This window comes from Rutilus rutilus (assembly GCF_951802725.1).
Source record: "Rutilus rutilus genome assembly, chromosome: 4".
Classification (NCBI taxonomy): domain Eukaryota; kingdom Metazoa; phylum Chordata; class Actinopteri; order Cypriniformes; family Leuciscidae; genus Rutilus; species Rutilus rutilus.
Window position 1 is genome coordinate 14,126,866 of NC_140212.1, and position 27,773 is coordinate 14,154,638.

The window sequence follows — 27,773 nt, forward strand, 5'->3', positions numbered from 1 at the left end:
AATTTCAAATATTATTAAATCAAATTATATATTTAATCTATAGCAATTTTTCCAATTCTTGTGTAATTATTATGCATGCAGTTTTTACAAGCTCGTAGGCTATTAGCCTACTTGACTTGACTACATAAAATTTTTTTGGAAATTAATTTGTCACACTACAAAAATATATGTGGAAATGAATAAAACTGTGTTTTAAAAAGATGAAAAATAAATGGTAACAAGTAGGCTATGCTATGTAATGGATAATCCACAGCTAGCTGTGCATTAGCCTAAGTAAGGGATAATCCACGATTTGAATGCATGACGTTGAGGCAAAGATCTACCCGATGCCAAGCAGAGTGCATTCAAGTAGTTTAATGCAGTTTGCCGTGGATTATCCCACTTACTGTATACCATGGTCATTTGCCAGCATTGACAACTTAAAGCTTTTATTGATGTTTGCAGCGCAATATTTGCCCGGAAAAGGTAAAAATTACAGTTATTTTCATCAGTTATGGTTGGTTAGATCTATCATTCTGCCCACTTTGAATCAGACACACAGATAAAGTAGTGTGTACGATTACATTTATTTGAATAAATGAATAATAGCATTTATTTGAATTTATTATCGAGAGAGAGAGAGAGAGAGAGAGAGAGATAGATGTGAATTACCTTCATCTGTTCAGCCTCTCTCTATTAACAACGAAGCTGTGAGTGTAATTACTTCAAAACCAGCAAGTCACAACGACTCACGAGGGAGCAGAGCTGCACGATTCTGGATAAATTGAGAATCACGAATTTTTTCTTTCAAATAGAGATCATGATTCTGAATAGACAAGAGACATCTAAACAAAATAACCTATAATTTACTAGAGGTGCTGACAAAATACTAATTGCTGCCATCTATTTAAAATGTTTAATTCATTTGAATGCATTTTTTTTTTTTATCGGTTTGAATGAATTATTCAATGACTCGTTTATTAATACTTCACTTGTTTCATTACTGGATGAATCAGTGTTTTTGAACAAATCTCTTGAATGAATGATTCAATGACGTAAGTCACATTAATTGCCAAATAATTGCTAAGTTACTTTGATCGCTACCGTAGACATCAGAGTTTATATTTAAACTGTAAACTTTTATCCTAGAACTTCTGTGATATTATGAATATTTGTAAAAAATAACGATACTGTGGGGTTGAAAAGACTGTTTGTAAAGCTGTTTCGTACCTATACATGACAACTGCTCTCTCTGGATCAGTGGCAGCACCAAGACAGATCTGAATGTGATTTAGTCAAAGGTTTAATAGACAGAGCCAAATCATTGGAATGAGATTGCATGGGTGTTTGAATCGAGATCTTTTAACGATTAATCATGCAGCCCCACGAGGCAGCATTGATAAGTTTCTGTGCTCCTTAGTGTTTCTTTGTGTTTGTAGCGCGATCTCTGAGTGATGTATAATTTTAGTTGTTTGAATAATCTGTAAATGACCAAACCGAAATAAATGAAATGAAATGTATGTGTGTGCTTTAATGAAAACAGCGCGAGTGACTTGTGTGTGTGTGTGTGTGTGTGTGTGTGTGTGTGTGTGTGTGTGTAACCGGTCCTACTTGACCCGGAATTCGAACCAGTGTGGGAGACGGGCATGCTAACAAGGACACTAAAGACCACAGCCGCTAGCGTTTACACGCTCTTACTGGCCTACGTCCGTTACACTCAACCCCCAAAACCTCACTCCCATCCGGGTCACGGCACCAAATATAACCGGTCCTACTCGACCCGGGGTCTCCAACGTGGGAGGCAGGCACGCTAACAATGACGCTAAAGACCACAGCCTCTAGCATCAGTCACTAGCGTGCCTCTTGAGGCCAGGGGAGTGAGATTTACACACACAGCTCTTGCTGCCTTACATCCATTACATGTGAGCGTCAATGAAAACAGCGCGAGTGACATATGCGTGTGTGTGCTTCAATCATTTAATGAAAGCACTGCATTAATATAGAACCTGTTCATTAAACTGAACACCTTCCAACAGGGGTGCCAACTTTTGAGTTTAGCTTGGAGTGAGAAATAAAGGGCAGGTTGTAAAAAAACAAAAAAAACTTACATCACAATAAGTGTATTGTGATTGTCAAAACATTTGGTAACAAAATTTCACTTATGTTCATTTCATTTATTAAAGTTTAGTGACAACCTGTTTTTTCTTTTGTGACAACGTGTTACAATATTTACATGGATGGTACAATGACTGGTAGGCTACTGGTTTTATTAGTCCTTGATACAAATTCCACGATTACAATTAGATTTGATTCCGATCTTGATTTAATATCGATTCATTTGGATAAATGGCAGCTACAGTATCTACATGTTAAAAAGGAAAATAATCTCTCAACTAATGCTGCAAACATACATGGAGCCCTGTCAGCTGCTATTAGTGAAGGTTAAAATTAACAACTCAATTTAATAGAATGTGTTTTTTATAACGTTATAATATTTTTAATGACAAGTAAAAAATATTATAAATAGTGCATATATTTAGCAAAATACTCCTCTCTATAGTTAATTTTTCTAGCTAACTAGCATGCGCAAATGGCTTTGTAAAACTAATGTTATAATGTGACATTGTTCACCAGCTGTTTTTTTTTACCTATTTCCGGGGTTTTGAAACACTGATTGGTCAATTACATGAGACATGATACATTTCGGTAAGTTGTACTGTATCTTTCAACATACCTTCTAATGTTCATTCGTGTTTATTTACTGTTAGCTAGTAGGCTACGTTAGTAATAATGAGGAAGAGATGATCAGTTCATGTGCGCTTGAACTGAGGCGCTACAGCGATATGTTACGTCACATTTAAGAGCGCCAAAACAATATGTATTTTTTTAATTTCGTAATAAAATTGACACAATTTGAAAGCTGAGACTTTGTTTTATATCAAAAGTAACCTGTTCTGTCTTGTCTGTCGGTGTCAGTGTCCTCTTTGCTTCGATGTTTTTTTCACAGCATGAGAAAATGGACGTGTGGCGTGAGAAGAGTGTCACTGGACTGCAGCCCTGTTCCAGCCAATCAGAATCGAGTATTCAGACAGACCATGGTATAATAAAAATTATAATTAGAAATATAGATTTAAAAAACTATATATTTACTGATATAAAAAGTCAGTGTTACCCGTGTACATAAACTACAGATCTATTTTGCATTAAAAAAAATAATAATAATGTTTATATTATAATAGACATTATAAAACAGTGTTTTTCTCATGAATAAACAACTGAAATTATTGTACAACTGCTGTAAAATGTTGACTTCTAGGTTACCATTGGAGGTAGAAGCAAGGCAATATTTGCATAAAAAAAAACAGTGCAAAAATGTATTTATGGGTGAAGTGGGTAATATCTGTGACATTTTGGAAGCATAATTTTAAATATATATTGTTTATTTCCAAAAAAAAAAAAAGTACAATATTTTATACATATTACTATATTTTAGTAATAAAATTGATTACCAAGCATTATTCTTTCTACATCCGGTTTACATATATCTTTATTTCTTTTTATTGAACCTTTTTAAAGGTTCTAAATATGATTTTAAGACATTTGGAAGGCACAAAAAAACGTTTTTTTGTTGTTGTTTTTTTTTGCTTTTAATTGTGTTCATCCTCATATTTTGGCAAAGAAACTGAATGATAATTTTCATTTAGACTTAAACATTGTGTGTTGATTGGTGGATTTTTTAACTAATAGATCCCAAAGAGAATGTGTCAGTGATGTGTTGTCTAATGCATTGTTGTCTTCAACTGGTACCCCACAGGGTTGTGTTTTGTCCCCTCTTTTGTTTTCTTTATACACTGATGACTATCGGAGTATTTTTAATGGGAGACACGTTGTTAAATTTGCAGATGACTGTGATTGTGTCTCTCCTCACTGAGTTTGAGTCAGATCCTGGTCCTGTGGTAGATCATTTTATTCAATGGCGTGATGCTTCATTTTTAAATATTAATGCTTCTATAACAAAAGAGATGTCCATTGATTTCCGTAAGAAGAGCTCTGTACCTGTGTTGCCTTCTGTCATAAAGGGACATCAGGTAAGTGGTCAAACGGTATAAATATTTAGGGACAGTATTTGATGATAAAATAAAATTCGAGGCAAACACTGATATTATTAGAGGAAAAGCTCTTCAGCGTATGTATTTTCTAAGGAAACTTCGAACTTTTAATATGGATGCTTCCTTTATGAAAATGTTAAATATATGTTTTATTGAAGTTTTTCCATTATTTGTTGGTATGGCAATCTTAATGTCAAGAATAGGAGGAAGTTGATTAGTAGTTACAATGTGCAGCAAGATAGTGGGGACCGACTTAAGGACTATCACACAAATTTATGAGCATAGGGTGACTAGGAAGGGCCAGTTAGTCCTTTCTGATGTCACTCACCCATCGTGTACTGAACTTCAACTGCTTCCTTCAGGACGGAGACAAACTACCCTTGTGCAAATAAAATAGATTGCAAGAGCAACCTGTTTCTGAATGAGAAATGAAAAGTACATCACATGTATCAACAAGCAGCTGGTAAATAGTTTCAAATAAAGATTGGATAAAGTTGCATAAACTCATCCTACCTCATCAAGGACAGATGTTATCAGCACAGGACACACTGTTCACCATAACATCATAAAACAGTGTTTTTCTCATGAATAAACAACTGGAATTATTGTACAACTGCTGCAAAATGTTGACTTCTAGGTTACCATTTGAGGTAGCAAGGCAATATTTCCATAAAATAAAAAAAAAGCAAAATGTGTGAAGGATTTTTGGGGTGAAGTGGGTAATTTCTGTGCCATTTTGGAAGCATAATTTTAAAAGGTGATAGCTTTAATTAATAGGCATACATATAAAAAACATATGACATGATCAATTTAAAAAACATTGTAGAGACTGTCTTATTAGATGCATGATGGATTTTCAGTATATTCCTTAACAAAATATAAATGTCACAAGGACACTGTCTGTCTCTCTTCCTTTAGTGTCTGTCGTGTGTTTTCCACAGCTCGAGAGCAGTATGGTGAAGTCCAGAAAAACAGGATCCATGACATCACACAAACACCTGTTGGAGGGCAGATGGCGGGACGTCTGCGGCCTGCAGGCTCTGGAGCAGCCGCCCCACTGTGGCTTCTCTTCCGTCCCTCTGCGTCCACATCACCAGTCCCGCGAGCACCTGACTCTGAACAGCGAGGGGGTGGTCAGCACAGCACCGGTACAGATCCGCAGAGGACAGGCCCAGGTCCAGCACCACAGACTTCCACTCCGAACCCAGACGAGCGGCCAGTTGGTTCAGATGCAGCATGGTTGGAACAGTCGAAAGGATGTGGTCAGGTACACCACACTGAACTGAAAACAAAGAAACAACCTATGATTTTCATTTTCACACAGTAAGTAAATACAGTAAGTAACATTGTGATCTGTGTTACACAAGCAAATCTCACTGCACTTATTGACAATTACAGCAACAACAAAAAACGAATACTGGAAGGAAAATAGGGCATTTGTTTCGCATTCAGAACTGGTTCTATTTTTGAAAAGTGACTGATTTTCATGACGTTCGGTTCTGTTAATGGTTCTTTGACATCTCTTCTTGCATAGTCCTTTCTGGTTGACACACAGTATGACCAGTGTAATCCAATTCACAAACAAATGACTCTTTTGAACTGATTCTTTTTAAAGAATCAATGAAAAAGACTGACAAATTAGTCTAAAACTTATACTGTATGTTTGAGACTTAAGTGTAATTACTGACCTGTTGCTCATTTGACAACATGTTAAAGATATTTAATAAAAAATATAATTAATAAATATAAAGTGTATTTTATATATATGCACACACACACACACATATACACATAAATATATATATATATATATATATATATATTTTTTTTTTTATGTAGTTAGGAACAATCATGCTGGGGTATATTTCTTAAATATTATAAATGTTTTTTACAACAATAATCAATTATTATTATTAAGATGACATTGTAATTTAAAAATATCACTATCAATAATATATTATTATATAAACTTTTTTCTTAGTCAAGACAGTTACTTTTTGCATGTGTAATTTTGACCTCAGAAACCCTGGGGGCGGATGGGTGAGAAAACAGCATCTCTCATAATGATGTGAGCATATTTATTTGAATAATTTATTTGAAACTGTACCATGACCCTGACTGAAAAAGTTCATACTGCTGAATAAAATATGACAACGACAATAATCCAGCAGCCATTAGTCTCATATTTATGAAGCATCAGTAAGCCAAAACCGATTTACAAACAGAAAAAGCCTTAGAAATAGGCCTATTGAAAACGTAAACATCATTTGAATTATATTAGAAGAGAATGACTAGGAAAACATGTTTAACCCATCAAAATCAATTTCAAGGTGGCGACATCAACATCCAATCTTTTCTTTCCGTCCATGCGAAATAAAGACACGTCATTGTTTTCGTGCGAAGAGAATAGAGATGTGTTTTATTTGAGCAGTGGGGATGAATGGAGCAAAGGTCGGTTTGAGAGTTTGTTTTGAGCTTCACAAATTCTTCACAAAATCAAGGACGTCCATTGATTTCTGCCGTCAAGAGACAGAAGTGGCCACACCGGGCCATGAGAATAACAACTCTCTATATGTAGAGCAGGACATCCACATCTTTACTATCTTCTGTTCTGAGTGGAATATAACACTCCTGCGATGGACATTTCATCATTTTCTTCTATAATTTGTGTTTGCTTTGTTTACTTCTCAGAATAATCTAAAGATTGTTCGCCAAACATGTATGAAAACAGTCATTATTTTTGCAATTCCACTTTGTGACACTAATAGGTGCAGAAATGGCACACTTCAGCTTTAAACAGAGGAGAAAAGATACACTTCCAGGGCATACATCCAAGTGTAGTAATTCTGTCATGGATTTGGACACTTTGCGAAAGTTCTTCACGGTTTTAAAGCTTCTAGACCCCAGAGACAAAGAAGATTAGTGTGTTGAGGTGCCCCGACAATCAGCGATAAACACCACAAAGAGGATTTCATGCATGGGGGTGGGGGGTGGGGGGCGATCCATAAAATGTCTGTGGCAATACTTTATCTGATTAATGGCACATGGGGGTATAGAAAAGAAAAGAAGAAAACAATGAGACAGCCAGAGACAAAGAGAGTAAAGAAGAAAGTGTAGAAAAGACATTGGGAGTGAATGTAAAAAAAAAAAAATCAATCTGTACTCTGTCAAAACAGCAATCAGTGTGTGTGTGTGTGTGTGTGTGTGTGTGTGTGCTTTGTTATTAAAATATGTTTTAAAATGTTAATATTTTAATATATTATCATTTAATTTTATGTCAATATATTCTAAAATATAGCCGAATCAAATTAATATAATCAAATTAATAAAAAAATATAAAGATGAATAAAAAAATGAAGCACACATATCACGAACTTCAAGTACACAAAAAATGCTTTATTTTGACACGGAAATCACCGAAAATATAAAATAACACAGTTCAGTAAGTGAATCAGATGTTGATTCATAATCCACTAAAACAGATTAAATTAGTTAATTCAGTGAAGGATTCTTTAAAAGATCTGACTCATAAGACTCATTTGACCGTAAATCGTGGTCACATTTTGTTTATGTGTGCAGTATAATAATAATAATAATGGAAAATGTATAGCACAAAATTAAAGTTGATTAAAACAAAAGAAAAAAGAACAATGGCAATCAAAATGAAGTAATATTAATGTAAAATGAATAAATTATTGTGAAAGAAAGAAAGAAAGAAAGAAAGAAAGAAAGAAAGAAAGAAAGAAAGAAAGAAAGAAAGAAAGAAAGAAAGAAAGAAAGAAAGAAAGAAAGAAAGAGAGGGTGCTCTGTAAAGAACATTGCCTGGGTTTCGGCGAAATGCTTAACTTTCCTGAGAATTGCTTCTTTTTTATAGGATGGAGCATTCCAGCTGCAATTTCCGTGCGTACATGTGGACGCTTAACTCCAGGCTGCTGGAGGGAACAGATCGTACACTTTAAGAATGTAAAGAAGCCTTGATCTGATGGGACAGTTACAGCATATTTAGGCTGAAGAGAGCTTATGGAGATGTAAGTGTAAATGTACAGTATATATAGCCTATCCATCACGCTTTAGTTTTAAAAAGTGTCCGTGAGTGCATGTTTAACAGCTGCAAGTGTTTACAAAATTAATTAAACATCCCAGTGAGAGGATGCTGTAAATTTGAAGAATTAGGAATATGTTTTGGGCTTTTTTGAAGGCAATAAAAACACATAGATGTGAGCGAGTATATATGTGTGTGTGAGTGTCTCTCAATGTCTCTCTCTCTCTCTCTCTCTCTCTGCATGCGCGAGTGTGGCGGAGCGAGTGAAGGAGGGAATGAGGTTTGAACAGCTCACCCGGCGGCATGAGATTAAAGCCCAATTTATAATTCTGCGTCAAACTCACGAAGTACGTCGTAGGCTGTGTGTAGCACGCGTACCCTTCGGCCTGCCCTGACGTGCACCTCTCCAAAAATGTAACAACTCCACTCAAGATCAAAGTCATTTTCAATCTGTTAAAAAGAAAATAGATGTTTAAACAGATCTGCTGGGAATCAAAGGGAAAGGAGCATTAGTGAGATCTCGCTTTCAGAATTTAAACGAGATGGATGCACCATTTTTTGTGTGTATGTGTGTCTTCAACAAAAGAATGGCCAAAGCAGATGAATTAATTCCTTACGGGACGATAATGGGAATGATTTGACAGAACCCGCAAAAATGTGTAAGGGAGCTGTTGATTTTTATTCAAATCTATATGCCTCTGACTATCAAGAAGATTTTAATATTGCACAGAAGTTTTTTGAAGGTCTTCCGAAAGTACCAGCTGAAATAAATCCTAAACTTGAGCAACCATTGCTATTGCCTGAACTGTACTCAGCAGTGATGAGTATGGCCAATGGTAAAGCTCCAGGAATCGATGGAATCCCCATTGAGTTTTATACAACTTTTTGGAGCATAATGGGTTCAGATTGATATGTTAGCAGTCTTTATGAGAGCTTTGCCAAAGAGCAGCTCCCAGTGAGCAGCAGAAGAGCAGTTTTGACGTTGCTACCAAAAAAAGGGGATTTATAGCTAACTGGATAATATTTATGGAGCACAATAGAGGCTTTTCATTTTTCTTCAGGTTTTCTGAATATGGTTACAGTTCTTTAAGGAGGTATTGAAAGTGTATTAAAGGTCAATGGTGGCTTAAGTGCCTATTTTAAGGTGAAAAGGGGGATTAGACAAGGTTGCTCATTATCGGGCATGTTGTATAGCTATCGAACCTTTATTGAATAGATTTCGCAATGATTTAATTGGGCTTAAAATTGCAGATGAGTTTGCACCTGTGTATACATCAGCTTATGCAGATGATGTTGTGGTTTTTATTAAAAATCAAGATGGTATAAATAAAATAACCTCAATAGTACATGATTTTGGTAATATATCATCTGCTAAAGTCAATTGGGAAAAAGAGTTCTGGTTTATTATTAGGAGATTGGAGGGAAGAAACGCCCCAATTACCAGGTGGTCTAAGTTGGAGTAATGGAGGTTTTAAGTATTTAGCTGTTTATTTAGGAAATAATTGTATGGAAAAGAAATTTTAGAAATGGTAGAAGGAAGATTAAAACAATGAGATGGCTTCGTCCACGTATGTCTTACAGAGGTAGAATGTTAATTGTCAATAATTTGATAGCTTCTGCATTACGGCATAAATTAGCAGTTTTAGAACCTCCAATTGGTTTATTAATGAAAGATCACAGAATGGTTGATTTCTTTTGGGGGGAAAATGCACTACCACAGAGTGTTTTATATCTTTCAAAAGAGATTGGAGGTCAAAGTTTGATACATTTAGCCAAAAAGCTGCTTTTAGAATACAATTTTGTGCAAAAGTTTTTATATGGTAACCTAGAAACATGGCGAGTATTAACTGGGCGTATTCTAATGCATGTTGGAAATTTAGGATTGAAACAAACTGTTTTTCTTTTGGACAGCAATGTTTTAAATGTGAGAGGAATTCTTCCTTTTTATTTAAGTGTTTTTAAAGTTTGGGACATTCTAGAATGCAGAAAACTTTTCACACAAAAATCCTCTTTATATTGGCTATTAGAAGAACCAATTGTTTATGGGTCAAAACTCCAGGCATGGATGATGCCTTCATCAAAGCTAAAGTCGTTACAGTAAAACATCTGGCATTATTAGCAGGCTCGGAATTGGACAATGTGGATGCTGTGGTGAGAGGACTTGGTGTTCATTCGGTTCGGAAAGTTGGACAGATCCTACAAAGTTTTCGAGATTCATTAACAGAAGAAGAAAAATTGCGGCTAAAGAATTGGACGAAAGGTTGTGAAACACCTGATTTTTTTCCGAGCATGGGTGTAAGACTGAAAATTGATGAAGAGGACTTTCAGGTGTTATCTTGGATTTTTAAAAATGTTTGTTTTACTGTTTTTAATTCTATTGGAGGAAAAAGTGTTTATACTTTGTGTTAAAATATTGAATAAAGAAAAACTTAAAAATAGGATAGATACACCTTGGAGAAAATATTTAGTAATTTATAAGCCACCATTGACCAAAGGGGTTGGAAATATTCAATGGAGAATATTCCACGGTATTATCGCTGTTAACGCTTTTGTGTCCATTTTGAATTCTGAAGGTATTGATAAATGTCCTTTTAGAGAAACTATTTTTCATTGTTTCCTCAGATGTGAACGATTAATTCCTTTACTGGATTTTTTTAAAGAATTGTTTGATTCCTTTGAAGAGTTGTTTTCAGATGTTTGGGAAATTTGGGAAAAACAAGAAATGTAAAATTTTGAATTTTCTATTGGGTCAAGCTAAAATGGCAATTTATGCAACACGAACAAAGAAAATTGAAAATAACAATTATATTGATGCTCTTGTGTTTTTTAAAGGCATTGTCAGAGCTAGAATATTTTTAGAATATAAATATTACAGTTTTATGGATAATATAGAGGGTTTTAAAGAAATGTGAAGTTTTTATGGAAAATTATGTACTATTATGGGTGACCAGTTGTCTTTTTCCGAGAAACTTGCATAATGTTTGTATTTTTAAATCTTTTTTTTTTTGTCATTTTATTGTTGACCTTTTAAGAAAGGTAAAATAAAGTTTTGTTAAAATTCAAATTCTATCTCTCTCTCTAGGAAAAGTAAATTAGTTCATTTTTGGCAGGTTGATAGTGAACCACCCACACATGCATCTAGGGAACAGCAAGCTGTGCCATATCTCCGGAAAATTCCAGGAAATCTCACCAAAAAAACGTTCAACTTTCAACAAGCTTGACGTCACAGGACAAGGCTTGTTTATCTGAAGTTAAAAAATAGAGCTTATAACTTAAATAAGTATACAATATAAACCATTTATTGGTTTATATAATAATTATTTAACATCTAACCTAACATAAACCAGCAGGATACCATCACAATATGACAGTAAAGTTCCTGTTTCAGGAGGGTTCACTGAGGACATATACGCTGCATTTATTCGCTGCATTCTTTTATCTGCATTTACACCATTCACTTGACTAAACAACCCAAGGTAGACGTACTGACTCGGAAAAGCATAGTCCAAAAAGGAAGTAGAAATGGAGAAAGACGAAGGATAATACAAGCTTTTGCTTTCCGCACCGTCTTTAAAGGTCAGTAAATACATTAAGGAGGAGAGGAGAGAGGAGAGCCTGCGCAATGAAAAGAGTCATGTGATCGTGGTCCACCTGAGTTGATGTGATTCGCCCGGTCCTCGCATTAACAGGGGAATATCTAATCTGTCTGCTTACATGGCAGACGCAAATGCACATATCCAATTAATATCAGATTTATTTCGGCATATGAATGAGGCCTATGCCACATGGGATGAAAAAATTGGAATTGGGTCACTTGAGCCATGTAATGTAAATGCAGCCTCACTACAGGTCCTGTACATCACAGGACAAACATGGCATGTTAACAAAGACATTGTGTCTTAACAATGTAAATTACTCACCATTTAATATCTGAGATTGTTGTGATTGATGTGATATGAGTAAGTTTGATGTGATTGGCTTCTTCTATGATCTATCTATTTCATAAATGTGATTTTAGTACATTCCACTTTTTATCAGGGTTCAAATGTTCCACAACATTCCTTTACTTATGACCACAATTCTGCTTCTCCAGGAAGGAATTACCGTTAGATAACTGGATGTGCTCTAAACTGAAAGAAATGCAGACTGAAAGATAAGATTACACCTCTTTCCAATGGAAATTTCCGGTCAAAAATATGTGGCTTATGTGTACACGCAAAGAAGACGAATGGAATTAACACTGGAGTTAATACATGGAATGGATACTAAACACCGAACAACTATCAGACCAGAGCTATTAATATATATATATATGAATATCTAAAAAGCATTGATATTATTTATATCATTTAAATTAGATTTTATATTATTTATGATATTGTTTTTGAGATATTGAAAATTATTACAATTAACAAACCATTAATAAAAATAACAATTATATTTTTAATTAGCATGATTAATAGCATGATATATATATGTACGATAACACTTTACAATAAGGTCTCATGTTAACATTAATCTATTAAATAACATGAAGCAATACATTTGTTACTGTATTTATTAATGTTTGTTAATATTATAAATCCAGCTGTTAATTGTTTGTTTATGTTAGTTCACAGTGCATTAACTAATGTTAACAAATATAACTTTTGATTTTAATAATGTGTGAGTAAATGCTAAAATAAACATATTAATAAATGCCGTAAATGATTGTTAATTCTTAGTTCATGTGACAAAGTAGTTAAGTATATATATATATATATATATATATATATATATATATATGTGTATGTATGTATGTATGTATATATATATATTTATATATGTGTGTGTGTGTGTGTGTGTGTGTGTGTATAATGTTTTAGAAATTAACGTTTAACAATATTTTTTTTTTATTATAATAATTTTTAATATAGCATTAGTGTTTAGTATCCCTTCCACAAAGAATGGATTTTCTTCTGTAAACCTGTAAAAGACGTTTGTAATTTGTAAGTTAAAAGTTATTTAACTTTTTAAGAAAAGATTGAAGAAAAGAAAAGTTTATAAATAAGTGTTATATTTCTTTTTGACAATAAAAATAAACTGTATAATATTTTGTGGTGGGGTCAGTGAAAAGACGGGAAGGGAAATTACAAATCTGAAGTGACTGTGCCAGCGCAAAAGTACATATTGTGGTTGGTTATTCTTCAGATGACTGACACAATCAGTTCAAGGCATTAATCCAGCTCCATATAAACAAAGACAGACACAAAATCTCTCTGTTGTCGAACTGTAAAAGATTTGCTCTTCAATTCGAGACAGATGGTTTCGTGTTATGAAGTGGCTCAAAATGTTCTAACGGCGGACCATAAATCTAAGAACTATTAATTGTCTTTAATAGACCCCATCTGTAGCCTAAGCCTTGCCTTTGGGCACATGGACGGCGCTCTTGTGTGGCTAAACTGGCTGTGTACATCCGAGTGTAGAGGCCAGCTGGAACGGCCTAGCGATGCAGCCGCTTCCACATTCTGACAGGAAGACTCTCCGCAAGCCAATGTTCCTGAAAATGGGTGGAGGGAGCAGAGGAGGAGAATCGATGTGACGTTCCAACAAAAACAAGTGAACAGCACTGTGTTGGCTTGTTTCAAAAAGCAAATCATTAAAAGTGTCGCACGAGGAGAAGTCCGGCTTAGTCGGGGTATCTTGCATGCTATTATTGATTAACTTGCTTAAATGACTTCTAAAAAATTATGACCTGTTCATATAATCTAAGTCTGCTTGGTTTTCATCACCTCCTCATGATCAAGGTCTCATACAAGCCAGTTTGGACAGGAAAACTTCCACAATAACTCTATAACTAGCAGTCACAGGGAAATCTGAACATACTAAATTAAGCCATAATGGAAGTCAGTTGGGGTAAATTTGTCTAAAGGCCCGCCACAGAACATTTCGACCTCGTAAACAACTTCAAATTCAGAACCTTACAGCTTCAGGTACGACGATTCCCAGAACCCGTAAGTGAAGGCTTAAGGTACAATTTGCATAGTTTTCCTTAAAGCGAGACATCTCATGAATAAACATGCAAATGCGCATGACCCGCAGGTGTGCAAATGGACTTGACAAATGAGGATATCATGTCCCCACTTGACTGATTTCCATTCAAAAGTAGGTAATAAGATGATAAGGATTGTGCATGCGTCTCCTTTATTAATGTGTTCGTGACACTGCAGATTCAGCGCCCGTCACAACGATGGAAGATAAAAGCAAGTTGAATGAAAAACACGTTCCCATGCCAACGGAATGACATCATTGCTGTTAAGATCCAAATTCATAGCGACATGAATATTAATAATTTGAGCAGCGGACGAACATAAAAGTGGGGAAGGAAAAACAAAGCGCCACAATTGTTTGTGTCCCTGAACGGCCTCTGACAGTCAATCATATTAAGCTATAAGAAGATCTTTAAATTAAAGCGAGTACTTAAGTGTGAAGAATGTTTGCTCAGAGTAGCGCTTGTCCTCGACTTCCTAGAAATCTGCAAGCACGCTTCTTTTTTTTCCCCCTGTTTCTTTTATGCTTTCTCCCTCCCCAACCCCATCCCCCAATATATTACCATCTGAACCACAGTAAGTCAATAAAATCTTCAGCTCAGCAACTGCAGACGGGAGAGAGAGGGAGAGCAGCCAACAAACGGCTTTGATTATATTTTTCCTAGAAAGGAGGATGCTCAGCGAGAGTGCTGGGCCGCAGCGCTAGTGCCAGGAATTAATGTAGCTTTCATGGAAAACCAGGCAGCGCACCAATCTGGCCTGACTCAAAACACAACTTCAGCTCTTTTTTTTCTTTTTTATACCTCGCTCTCCCACTGTTTTTCTTTTTCGTCTTGTTTTTCTAGAAGGGAAGGGGTTGGGGGGTTTTCAGAGGTGTTCTGGGATTTAGTTTGACTGTATGACTAAAAATGGGAGATGCGGAGCGTGAACGTGGGGTTGTTAGTGGGTGTTCTGTCCTCTCATGGGAAAACAACAGAAAGCACATAATAAGCTGTCTTTCAGCAAAACAGCAGCTGAAATATATACAGTGCACAGTGAGAACTTTTGTTTCCTTAAACATCTGTGCAGCTGAAGCAATGGTGTGGATGTAAATAATGCATTTCACAGAATGTAGGCAACATGCAAACACATTGGCTTTTAAATCATATGGAAATTTGATATGCTTTAAATGCATTTGTTATAGGTTCTCTGCTAGAATTAGTAACAGGGGGGTTGGTGTTAGGAATGATTAGATAAGGGCAATTAAACCATATTTTATTTAACCCTCTGGACAGATAAACTGGCTTGACCTCCAGCTTTCATAAACCAGGATGATTGGTTCATTATGAAGCAGAGATTGAAATAAGGTGAAACAGTGAGGGAGTGTGAGGGAACAGATAGATATATCAATCTAAAATGGCGTAGAATAATGTTATAGAATGCATGTATATATATTCTTTTTACATATTTGTTTATTTATAGATTTTTATTATATATTTTATGTTGCACATTAGTTCCATTTTGATTCATTTGAGTAAAAATGTGTTTTCTTTACCAAGAAAGTGGCAAGATGAAAACCACTATTTTCAAACTGTTTCAAACTTTCACATAGCATCTTTAAGTTATAATAACAAAAGATTCAAATCCAGATTTTGATTTTCAAAGATTTATTATAAAAACTGATTATTTTATACACTTTTTTTTCAAAATGCAATTAATCCATTGAATCAATATAAAAATTATTTTTCATATTTTCAAAGTAAGTTGATCCACATATGACAGCCTCTGAACTCGGTCAATACTAATCTTATAGGCTATACAGGCACTGGACTAAAATACATTCAATCAGCCATCGCTAAGAAATACCTCAGCCTAATTTAATAATAAATTAGCGTAGCATTTTTTCGGAGTTCACTGTATAACCTGCCCCCTGAATCGTCAAGTTCACTGTGTAGCCTGCCCCCTGAATCGTCGAGTTCACTGTGTAGCCTGCCCCCTGAATCGTCGAGTTCACTGTGTAGCCTGCCCCCTGAATTGTCAAGTTCACTGTGTAGCCTGTTCACTGTGTAGCCTGCCCCCTGAATCGTCAAGTTCACTGTGTAGCCTGTTCACTGTGTAGCCTGCCCCCTGAATCGTCAAGTTCACTGTGTAGCCTGTTCACTGTGTAGCCTGCCCCCTGAATCGTCAAGTTCACTGTGTAGCCTGCCCCCTGAATCGTCAAGTTCACTGTGTAGCCTGTTCACTGTGTAGCCTGCCCCCTGAATCGTCAAGTTCACTGTGTAGCCTGCCCCCTGAATCGTCAAGTTCACTGTGTAGCCTGTTCACTGTGTAGCCTGCCCCCTGAATCGTCAAGTTCACTGTGTAGCCTGCCCCCTGAATCGTCAAGTTCACTGTGTAGCCTGTTCACTGTGTAGCCTGCCCCCTGAATCGTCAAGTTCACTGTGTAGCCTGCCCCCTGAATCGTCAAGTTCACTGTGTAGCCTGCTCCCTGAATCGTCAAGTTCACTGTGTAGCCTGCCCCCTGAATCGTCAAGTTCACTGTGTAGCCTGTTCACTGTGTAGCCTGCCCCCTGAATCGTCAAGTTAACTGTGTAGCCTGCCCCCTGAATCGTCAAGTTCACTGTGTAGCCTGCTCCCTGAATCGTCAAGTTCACTGTGTAGCCTGCCCCCTGAATCGTCGAGTTCACTGTGTAGCCTGCCCCCTGAATCGTCGAGTTCACTGTGTAGCCTGCCCCCTGAATTGTCAAGTTCACTGTGTAGCCTGTTCACTGTGTAGCCTGCCCCCTGAATTGTCAAGTTCACTGTGTAGCCTGTTCACTGTGTAGCCTGCCCCCTGAATCGTCAAGTTCACTGTGTAGCCTGTTCACTGTGTAGCCTGCCCCCTGAATCGTCAAGTTCACTGTGTAGCCTGTTCACTGTGTAGCCTGCCCCCTGAATCGTCAAGTTCACTGTGTAGCCTGCCCCCTGAATCGTCAAGTTCACTGTGTAGCCTGCTCCCTGAATCGTCAAGTTCACTGTGTAGCCTGCTCCCTGAATCGTCAAGTTCACTGTGTAGCCTGCCCCCTGAATCGTCAAGTTCACTGTGTAGCCTGCTCCCTGAATCGTCAAGTTCACTGTGTAGCCTGCCCCCTGAATCGTCAAGTTCACTGTGTAGCCTGTTCACTGTGTAGCCTGCCCCCTGAATCATCAAGTTAACTGTGTAGCCTGCCCCCTGAATCGTCAAGTTCACTGTGTAGCCTGCTCCCTGAATCGTCAAGTTCACTGTGTAGCCTGCCCCCTGAATCGTCAAGTTCACTGTGTAGCCTGCCCCCTGAATCGTCAAGTTAACTGTGTAGCCTGCCCCCTGAATCGTCAAGTTCACTGTGTAGCCTGCTCCCTGAATCGTCAAGTTAACTGTGTAGCCTGCCCCCTGAATCGTCAAGTTCACTGTGTAGCCTGCCCCCTGAATCGTCAAGTTCACTGTGTAGCCTGCCCCCTGAATCGTCAAGTTCACTGTGTAGCCTGCCCCCTGAATCGTCAAGTTCACTGTGTAGCCTGCTCCCTGAATCGTCAAGTTCACTGTGTAGCCTGTTCACTGTGTAGCCTGCCCCCTGAATCGTCAAGTTCACTGTGTAGCCTGCTCCCTGAATCGTCAAGTTCACTGTGTAGCCTGCTCCCTGAATCGTCAAGTTCACTGTGTAGCCTGCCCCCTGAATCGTCAAGTTTACTGTGTAGCCTGCTCCCTGAATCGTCAAGTTCACTGTGTAGCCTGTTCACTGTGTAGCCTGCCCCCTGAATCGTCAAGTTCACTGTGTAGCCTGCCCCCTGAATCGTCAAGTTCACTGTGTAGCCTGTTCACTGTGTAGCCTGCCCCCTGAATCGTCAAGTTCACTGTGTAGCCTGCCCCCTGAATCGTCAAGTTCACTGTGTAGCCTGTTCACTGTGTAGCCTGCCCCCTGAATCGTCAAGTTCACTGTGTAGCCTGCCCCCTGAATCGTCAAGTTCACTGTGTAGCCTGTTCACTGTGTAGCCTGCCCCCTGAATCGTCAAGTTCACTGTGTAGCCTGCCCCCTGAATCGTCAAGTTCACTGTGTAGCCTGCTCCCTGAATCGTCAAGTTCACTGTGTAGCCTGCCCCCTGAATCGTCAAGTTCACTGTGTAGCCTGTTCACTGTGTAGCCTGCCCCCTGAATCGTCAAGTTAACTGTGTAGCCTGCCCCCTGAATCGTCAAGTTCACTGTGTAGCCTGCTCCCTGAATCGTCAAGTTCACTGTGTAGCCTGCCCCCTGAATCGTCGAGTTCACTGTGTAGCCTGCCCCCTGAATCGTCGAGTTCACTGTGTAGCCTGCCCCCTGAATTGTCAAGTTCACTGTGTAGCCTTATCACTGTGTAGCCTGCCCCCTGAATTGTCAAGTTCACTGTGTAGCCTGTTCACTGTGTAGCCTGCCCCCTGAATCGTCAAGTTCACTGTGTAGCCTGTTCACTGTGTAGCCTGCCCCCTGAATCGTCAAGTTCACTGTTTTAGCCTGTTCACTGTGTAGCCTGCCCCCTGAATCGTCAAGTTCACTGTGTAGCCTGCCCCCTGAATCGTCAAGTTCACTGTGTAGCCTGCTCCCTGAATCGTCAAGTTCACTGTGTAGCCTGCTCCCTGAATCGTCAAGTTCACTGTGTAGCCTGTTCACTGTGTAGCCTGCCCCCTGAATCGTCAAGTTCACTGTGTAGCCTGCCCCCTGAATCGTCAAGTTCACTGTGTAGCCTGCTCCCTGAATCGTCAAGTTCACTGTGTAGCCTGCCCCCTGAATCGTCAAGTTCACTGTGTAGCCTGTTCACTGTGTAGCCTGCCCCCTGAATCGTCAAGTTAACTGTGTAGCCTGCCCCCTGAATCGTCAAGTTCACTGTGTAGCCTGCTCCCTGAATCGTCAAGTTCACTGTGTAGCCTGCCCCCTGAATCGTCAAGTTCACTGTGTAGCCTGCCCCCTGAATCGTCAAGTTAACTGTGTAGCCTGCCCCCTGAATCGTCAAGTTCACTGTGTAGCCTGCTCCCTGAATCGTCAAGTTAACTGTGTAGCCTGCCCCCTGAATCGTCAAGTTCACTGTGTAGCCTGCCCCCTGAATCGTCAAGTTCACTGTGTAGCCTGCCCCCTGAATCGTCAAGTTCACTGTGTAGCCTGCCCCCTGAATCGTCAAGTTCACTGTGTAGCCTGCTCCCTGAATCGTCAAGTTCACTGTGTAGCCTGTTCACTGTGTAGCCTGCCCCCTGAATCGTCAAGTTCACTGTGTAGCCTGCTCCCTGAATCGTCAAGTTCACTGTGTAGCCTGCTCCCTGAATCGTCAAGTTCACTGTGTAGCCTGCCCCCTGAATCGTCAAGTTCACTGTGTAGCCTGCTCCCTGAATCGTCAAGTTCACTGTGTAGCCTGCTCCCTGAATCGTCAAGTTCACTGTGTAGCCTGCCCCCTGAATCGTCGAGTTCACTGTGTAGCCTGCTCCCTGAATCGTCGAGTTCACTATGTAGCCTGCTCCCTGAATCGTCAAGTTCACTGTGTAGCCTGCCCCCTGAATCGTCAAGTTCACTGTGTAGCCTGCCCCCTGAATCGTCAAGTTCACTGTGTAGCCTGCTCCCTGAATCGTCAAGTTCACTGTGTAGCCTGCTCCCTGAATCGTCGCACTTATTCGTGAATCTGTAAGTCACCTACGCTGTTTACTTCTGTATATTATATCTATCTATAAATTACGTGAATGTCTTTCTGTCTGTGTGTGTGTGTGTGTGTGTGATATATTCGCATATCTCTTGAACCATTAGTCTGATAGACTTCAAACTTGACAGGTGTCTTGCTACGGCATGAGTAAGTGCAGTGCCAAGTTTGATGTTGTTTGGATTAGAAATGCTAAATATATTGGTAAATATATATTGGTAAAAGAAGCACACATTGGCTTTTGCTGCTCTAGTCGCTGGCCACTCCCCCTCTCACACTGACACTGAGTGAGCACAGCTGGCCACTCCCCCTCTCACACTGCACACTGAGTGAGCACAGCTGGCCACTCCCCCTCTCACACTGCACACTGAGTGAGCACAGCTGGCCACTCCCCCTCTCACACTGCACACTGAGTGAGCACAGCTGGCCCCTCCCCCTCTCACACTGACACTGAGTGAGCACAGCCCAGGACCAGAGACAGAGAGGGTCGAAGAAAGCAGTGGAGCTTAAGTAGCGTTTTCTCGGAGTTCACTGTGTAGCCTGCTCCCTGAAGCGTGTAGTTAAATTTTCCACATTTATGCTTTTTACCATGCACAAATAAAAATGTCACTGAACTTTTGTTGTGTAATTGTAACAATGAGCACTCAAACACAATTACTAAAACCACACACAAAAACTGATTTTGCACGGGCATTTTGCCCTAGTATAATTAAATTACAAACTATACAGTATGATGATGCATCAGCCAATTCCCATATGGGAATTTAGATGTTATAGCACAAACTGTCAAATATTAAAAGAGAGGTAAGATTATACTTTTACAGAATGTCAAATATGTTTGATATGATTCTTATTAATATTTATATATTTTTTAAAGTGTGATTAATGTAAAATACTAAACTATATTTTATTTTGACAATTTAGTTGACAAATCCCTCATTAACAAATAAACAGAAACACTTTGATATTCAACATAATACAATGTCACTATTTTCCAGAGACATAAAGTTAGATCAATTAACCTCAAAACTGGACTAGACTGGACTGACTAAATCTCACATATGTTGATATTCAGATGAAATGACAAAATTAAAAATATTGTAGCCATTCATCAAAAGTACTGAGATGAGATTTTGTGTCATCTATGGTCAGGAGAAAAAATAAGGTGGGGGGTCATCTTACCCCAACCTTTTTTTTAATGTTTTTGAAAGGAGTCTCTTATGCTTTTCAAGCCTGCATTTATTTGATCAAAAATACAGAAAATAAAACCCACTAATAATGTGAAATATTATTAATATTTAAAATAATGGTTTTCTATTTTAATTACTTTAAAATATATTTTATTTCTGTGATACAAAGCTGAATTTTCATCAGCCATACTCCAGTCTTCAGTGTCACATGATCCTTCAAATATCATTCTAATATGCTGATTTATTATCACTGTTGGAAATATTATATTATTTTATAACCGTTGATACTTTTTTCACGATTCTTTGATGAATAAAAAGGAAAAAATAAAAAAGGGAAAAATATAGCATTTTTTTAAAATATAAATATTTTGTAACAATATTTAAAAAAAAAAAAACTTTTTTTGAAAGAAATTAATAATTTTATTCAGCAAGGATATGTTAAACTGATATAAAAGTGATAGTAGAGTATTGTTAGAAAATATTTCTATTTTACATATATGCTGTTCTTTTAAACTTTTTATTCATCAATGAATCCTGGAAAAAGTATCATAGTTCCAAATATATATATATATATATATATATATATATATATATATATATATATATATATATATTAAGCAGCACAACTGTTTCCAACATTGATAATAGTTGAGTATCAACACAGCATATTAGAATGATTTCTGAAGGATCATGTGACTGAAGCCTGGAGTAATGATTCTGAAAATTCAGCTTTGTCACAAAAAAAATATTTTAACTATATTTTAAAATATATTGAAATAGAAAACCATTATTTAAATTATAATAATATTTCACAATATTACTCTTTTTTTTTTCTTTTTTTATCAAGTAAATGATGATGCTTGATGAGCATAAGAGACTTCTTGTAAAAACATAAAAAATAGTAATTTTTCCAAACTTTTGGTATGGTACTGTAGGCTATATACAGATAAATTACATTACATTACATTTTAAATCTATTCTATTTCAAATGGTTACAATAGTATTAATTTATTACAGTAGCCTATGCTGTGCTCCCTCTCACACACATGTGATGAGAAGACATGTCCTCAGTGTCTTGGGACATTTGATTCCCGCCGGTGTAGGATGAACTTGTAAGTAACGTTACACACACGCGCGTTATTTATTTTCATTTTATGTATTTATTTACTGTCATTGTTGTTCTGTGAGATTTAGCTCAATCAATATAGCGCAAGTAGGCTACATAAACACAGGCAGGACTCACCTGTGAACGGCGGAGGAGGAGACTCAGACTCGGTGTCTTCCGCACACAGTCGCAGTAATTTGTCTTTGATCCAGGGGAAATCTTTCTCTAATGACTGTGTAAAGTGATAGAAGGCGCGCGAGCCGCGAGTGGGCAGAATATCCAGCAGCTTTACCGTCTTTTTCCTATTAGACGGCTCAGACTCAATCTCCTCTAAATGACTCTCCGTTAATATCTCCTCCTGGTATAAATACTGTATGATCATGTCGTCCACTAAAAGCTCCTCGGCCAAAAAAACCCGTTGAGACCGGAGCAGTTTTTTGTGTTTTGGGTCCATATTTGAACCATAGACTGTGATTTGAACCCGATGACCCAGTTAAAAGCCCGAACTATGCTGAATGTTAACCACTACAACTGACTTAACTATAAAGACATTGCTACAACAGCAGGGGAAATAGCGATGAATCCTCGTTAAACTATCAATAAATGTTGGCAAATGCACATAAAGTAATGTTTGTGTGTGTGTATCACAGAAATATCACAACTTTGCACTATTGTACACATTTCCGCGTCATGTGTCGCATTTATTTCTACCGGCTGGAAACGAGGTGCTGGAGGAACTAATTTTAGGCACTTTTCTTGTTACCACATTTGTGTACATTTCCACACAAATTAGGCTATTAATTGTGCTGAAATTAATATCACAAACCAAAATAACCTGACAAGCTGTATTTTAACCTAACATAATACAGCTGTTTTCAACCTTTTCAGACCCAGACACTGCCAACCAGACCCTCAATTATAAAACTAGATTTTGTAGACAATAGGCCTCCATTAAAAACAATAACCAGCATCAAAACATTAACAAACGTTATCACATGCTATGTTATTAATGCACCACATTTATCATTTATTTTATTAAGAAAGTTTAATATGCATTTTACTTTCACAGACTATTTATTCGCCTATAATGCCAACTTAACACGATGTGATTGTATTTTATTGTAGTAACAATTAATATTAAAAATAATTCAACTGTAACAAATTCAAAACGTTGTATATTATTAAGCTGCCTGTTACTGACATTTTCCCCTGATTAGGAAAGTTATTTTGAATATATTTCCTTGTCCTCGTGACATTTTGTTTGAAACGCTAAGCTTTTGTTTTTCCCATGAAGTGGCTTTAGTCGTTCAAACGCTTGGTTCTGATTTTTCAGAGCAACAGTAGTTCCAGGAAGAGTGGATTATTTGAATATCATGGCATTTATGAGCTGCAAGAAGCTGTATCTACGTAAATCCCCAATGGTATTATTTGCATGTCCAATCCTGAGGGTCCATACCATCAATGCCTTTCGCAGCATGTCCTTGCTGCGAAGCAAATAGAGCCCTATATTTTTAATTCATTACTTTTATGGTATGGCTCCTTATACAGCCTATATATAGGCTATATACCATCAGGTGTCTTACCATCAAGCACATTTTACACTAAGCCTTTTTGCAAGGATTTTCTCTTCAGATAATCCATTATTTTTTAGGCTTATGGACTTCAAGCTAAAATGGAAGTATCCACAGTGACGATTAAGGTCATGGATATTTGCAGAAAAAATGTCATGTATAGTCACTGAATGTATCAAACATATGATTTATTGTTCAGTTTAGAATTGATGTGATGAATAATCTAATGTTGTATTATTGCATGTTTATAAACTGTTTCATAATTATTGCCCTTTGCTCTGAATAACGTCCTGTATGTTGTGCTTCTGCTCGTGACGCCTCACCTGTCTGAAATTTGAATGAACAGTTTAGATATTATCATGCTGATAATGCCATAATGGTACAAAATGTGTCACGTGTGCTTTTGCATTGCTTTGCATTAGGCTGCTTTTTTTTATCAGATGTACAGTACAACATGCCATGACTTTGAGCTGAAGTAGTCCAGTGAATTGTATTCTGTGCAGGTGTGAGAGTTCATAGCACTTGCCCCTGAAGCAACCTTTTAAACTCTGTTTACTTGACCACTTGAGCTGTTAAGACGTTTACCAAGTCAGTGCCAGGTCCGGTCATGTAACGGGATATGAACTTAAGAATATTTTTCACTTGGTCAGTTCAGGTCCTCTTACCTTCAACCACTGACAAATTTCAGGTCAACATGTTTGTGTCTTTCTACTTTTTTATTTTTTTAAGTCCTAATATTCCTTGTCACTAAGGGTTTCTTGGAAGATTTCTTCTGGAATTGCATCTAAACTTTTGCAAAGAAAAAAGAAAAATTGCAAAGAAACTAATTATAAATATTAAAAACCATATACATAAAATATAAATATTAAATGTATCGATGTCATTACACTGGCCCTACCTGTAAATAAATAATTTAATTAAGTTCAGTGTGCACAAATAATGATCACAAACACAAAAAATATCTTATAGTTATACTTTTTACTTAGAAAAAGTGCCATGGTAACCAATACTTTGTCAAAATATAATAAAAATAAATTAAAGCTGTAATTAAAGCTATAACGCTACATTTTAGGTAACACTTTATAATTACTGAAATTAAATCAGTAACATGATTTCCTGCTACAGTATGGCCAAAAGTGATGTCCTATAGGAAAATTGATATATTTTCAGAAATTATGAATTGTAACCGATTATGTTGTAGTCAGTGTGGCTTTTTTGTACAGTAAAATAATACCTGCAGCTGTAGTTTAACCCCTTTTTTGGCAAATAATTTAGTCAGATACCTTAACCAAGTTTAGTGTTTTGTTCCAAACAAAGAACATATACACAAATATATTATATTATATTATATTTGTGTATATTATATTTGAGAAAATATTTGTCCCTGTAGGACTTTCCACAGAATAAATGGGAATAGTGATCTCATATAATAATAATAAAAATAAAAATTGTATGCCTAATGTCAATATAACATTTTGTTGGTGTAATTTAAAACATTCAGTGTCTTTATTACCTTGAACACAGCAAATGATGTGTTCTTCAACACATGAATGAATTCATGCTTTAGGGGGTAGTGAAAATAAGTACAAAATCTTGGGAAAGGATTACGTTGATCTTCTAACATTCTGAAGCCAACACTTAAATGTGTTTGCGACTGCAGAAACTTTGACGGTGCACTTGTGGGGTCAATTACATTCAATTTCCATGTAAAAATCCAATGAAGTTTAGATTACCCGGAAAACAGTGATATCTCCACGTTATCTTTGACTAAACAACTCTTTTATGTTGTGACAAGGAGAACTCCAGCATTTAGCAGCTCTTTCTTGGGAATGGTGTCAATATTTAACAGAGAAACAGTCACTTTCTTGCGCTGAGCAGTTGCCTCTCGAGGAAACGTCTGTGAATACACAGCCTTTGTACACACAGTTTATTCTAAAAATCCCTGGAAAATATGGAGTGACTCAAAATGTTACTCGGAATTTCCATGCTTTGGTGCAAGCTAAGAAAAGAAGAAGAAAAAAACATGGAGGGGACAAGAAAAGCTGTGGAAATGGAAAATGTACAGTGCAAATTGGGACTTAAACTTTTCCAAATCAGGTGGCAAAACACTTTTACAGGCAAACACTTGAAAATGTTCACAACAAAAATACTTGAAAGTGTGTCATATAAATGAAATGTCAGATGAAAATAAAATGCACACGCAAACACTTGGATTAACGAATCGGTGATATTCCAGGGTGAATCTTTGCTTAATGCTTAACTTAATCACCAAACAAATTTCCAAACAAGACACAAGACACCTGTATTATCTGTATATTTTCAGTACATTAAGAACCAGAAGTCTAGGATGTGGGTTTACTAAATGTTTGAGAGATTGCCAGGATGTGGGTGTGTGACCTTGATGACGAGTGTTATTATCAGTTCTGCACATGATTGGCTCATTCAGGGGCAGAAATAAAGGAGTGAATTTGTAAAGGAAAAAAACAAACACGTTGTTTGTCTGAGGGTGTTTTTCTTCACTTTTTTGCACTGAAATAAAACGATTATATCTCCCAAGCATGTTATTTTCAGATGTTACCAAAAAAAGACAGTCACAGAACAGGAATTAAAGCTATGATTGCTTTTATTTCTCACTTTTTTTGGGAGACAATCCATTCACTCCTGAGCACAAAGTTGTAAGGAATTTTGTAGTGGCAAAGAGATCATATCAGACTTATGCATGATTCCCACCCTATATATGTCCTCCAGGAAGACGACAAATAAAAATGACATTAGTATATTGGATCTGAAAGATGAATGACCTTTTATGGTGATCTGAGTTTAGTTTCCTAATGATTTAGGTCGTTCAAAGTTTGGTGTAAGTTCTTAACTTAAAAAAAAGAAGCAAAATCAAGCCACCAATCATAATTGTTTTCAGAGCAATGCTTTTGGGATAATACTATCCGAATGCTTTAATTGAAAGATTAAGTATGGAGAAAAAAACTTAGGTGAATAGGGCATTGAGTGCCACATTCTTCAAGGAATAGAATGATGTATGTTTTGTAAAACTAAAATAGAAAGGAGGTCAGATTAGTATGGGACTTGAAAGGAAAATCCGATTTTTCTTACAATCTCTCCATGAATAGCAGTGAGGAGAAAAGAAAAAGCTTCTGATCTACGTCTTTTTTGGTCTGTGTCAAAAATGATGCTTCAGTATAAAATCAGATATTCTCCAAATGCGACCAATCAGCATGCAGGTTTATTAAGACACCCTCCTGAGGTAGGGTTAACACAGGCCAATGCTTGTTGACCATATGCAACAAAAGCAGAACAATCCATGCTGATAAATTAACTCTTGGTTCAGAATGTGCAACAAAATACTAAGCCGGTGGAATATTACATTTTTTTAAATACACATGCTTAAAGCCTGGAGAATGGCAATAACCTGTGTTAGCATGTTTGAACTTTTAAATTACACCTTAAGACTTTTATATACACTACCTTTCAAAGATTTGGGGTATACATCAAAGTTTTTGGAAGAAGTTTCATGCATGCAAGGTTGCATTTACTGCAGTAAAAAACAGTGATATTGTGAAAAAATATCACAATTTCAAATATATTTTAAAATGTTATTTATTCCTGTGATGGCACTCCAGATACTCCAGTCTTCAGCGTCACATGATCCAGTGTCACAGAAATCGTTCAAATATGCGGATTTGCTGCTTCAGAAGGATTTCTTATTATAATCAATGTTGAAAAAAGTTGTGCTGCTTAATATTATTGTGGAAACTACAATAGGCTTTGATGACAAGAAAGTTCAAAAGAACATCTTTTGTAACATTTTTAATTTCTTTACTGACACATCGATCAATTCGCTGAATAAATGTAAAAAATAAAATAATATACAGTATAAATACACTATGTATATATATATATATTTCTACTAACCCCAAATTTTTGAACAGTAATATATGTTTTTAAAAGGACTTTTTTTAACTGTAATTTTCCAGTAGGTATAACATTATCATGATGACACATTAGGATATACAGTATATCATATCGCAAGGTACTTGCCAATTCCCAGCAGTTCCTTGGGCAACCATGACATCAAATGATCA

At 37.1% G+C, this 27,773-nt stretch overlaps 1 protein-coding gene across 1 annotated transcript; it reads right to left on the reverse strand.

The window, feature by feature from the left end:
* Window positions 1–281: 281 nt before the first annotated feature.
* On the reverse strand, window positions 282–22,814 carry cradd (CARD and death domain containing adaptor protein). The gene is made up of 2 exons (XM_084406932.1): window positions 22,244–22,814; window positions 282–5,370 (listed from the first exon to the last, which is right to left on the reverse strand). The coding sequence occupies exons 1-2, from the start codon at window positions 22,557–22,559 to the stop codon at window positions 5,075–5,077; spliced, it is 612 nt and encodes a 203-aa protein (XP_084263058.1). The 5' UTR covers window positions 22,560–22,814; the 3' UTR covers window positions 282–5,074.
* Window positions 22,815–27,773: the final 4,959 nt, after the last annotated feature.

What these genes read in the sequence shown, in the direction of transcription:
- cradd (XM_084406932.1), bottom strand. Translation starts at nt 22,559, where the DNA reads ATGGACCCAAAACACAAAAAACTGCTCCGGTCTCAACGGGTTTTTTTG. An exon ending in TCCTCCTCCGCCGTTCACAG is followed by an intron (nt 5,371 to 22,243) that starts GTGAGTCCTGCC and finishes CTTTGTTTTCAG; the next exon opens with TTCAGTGTGGTGTACCTGAC.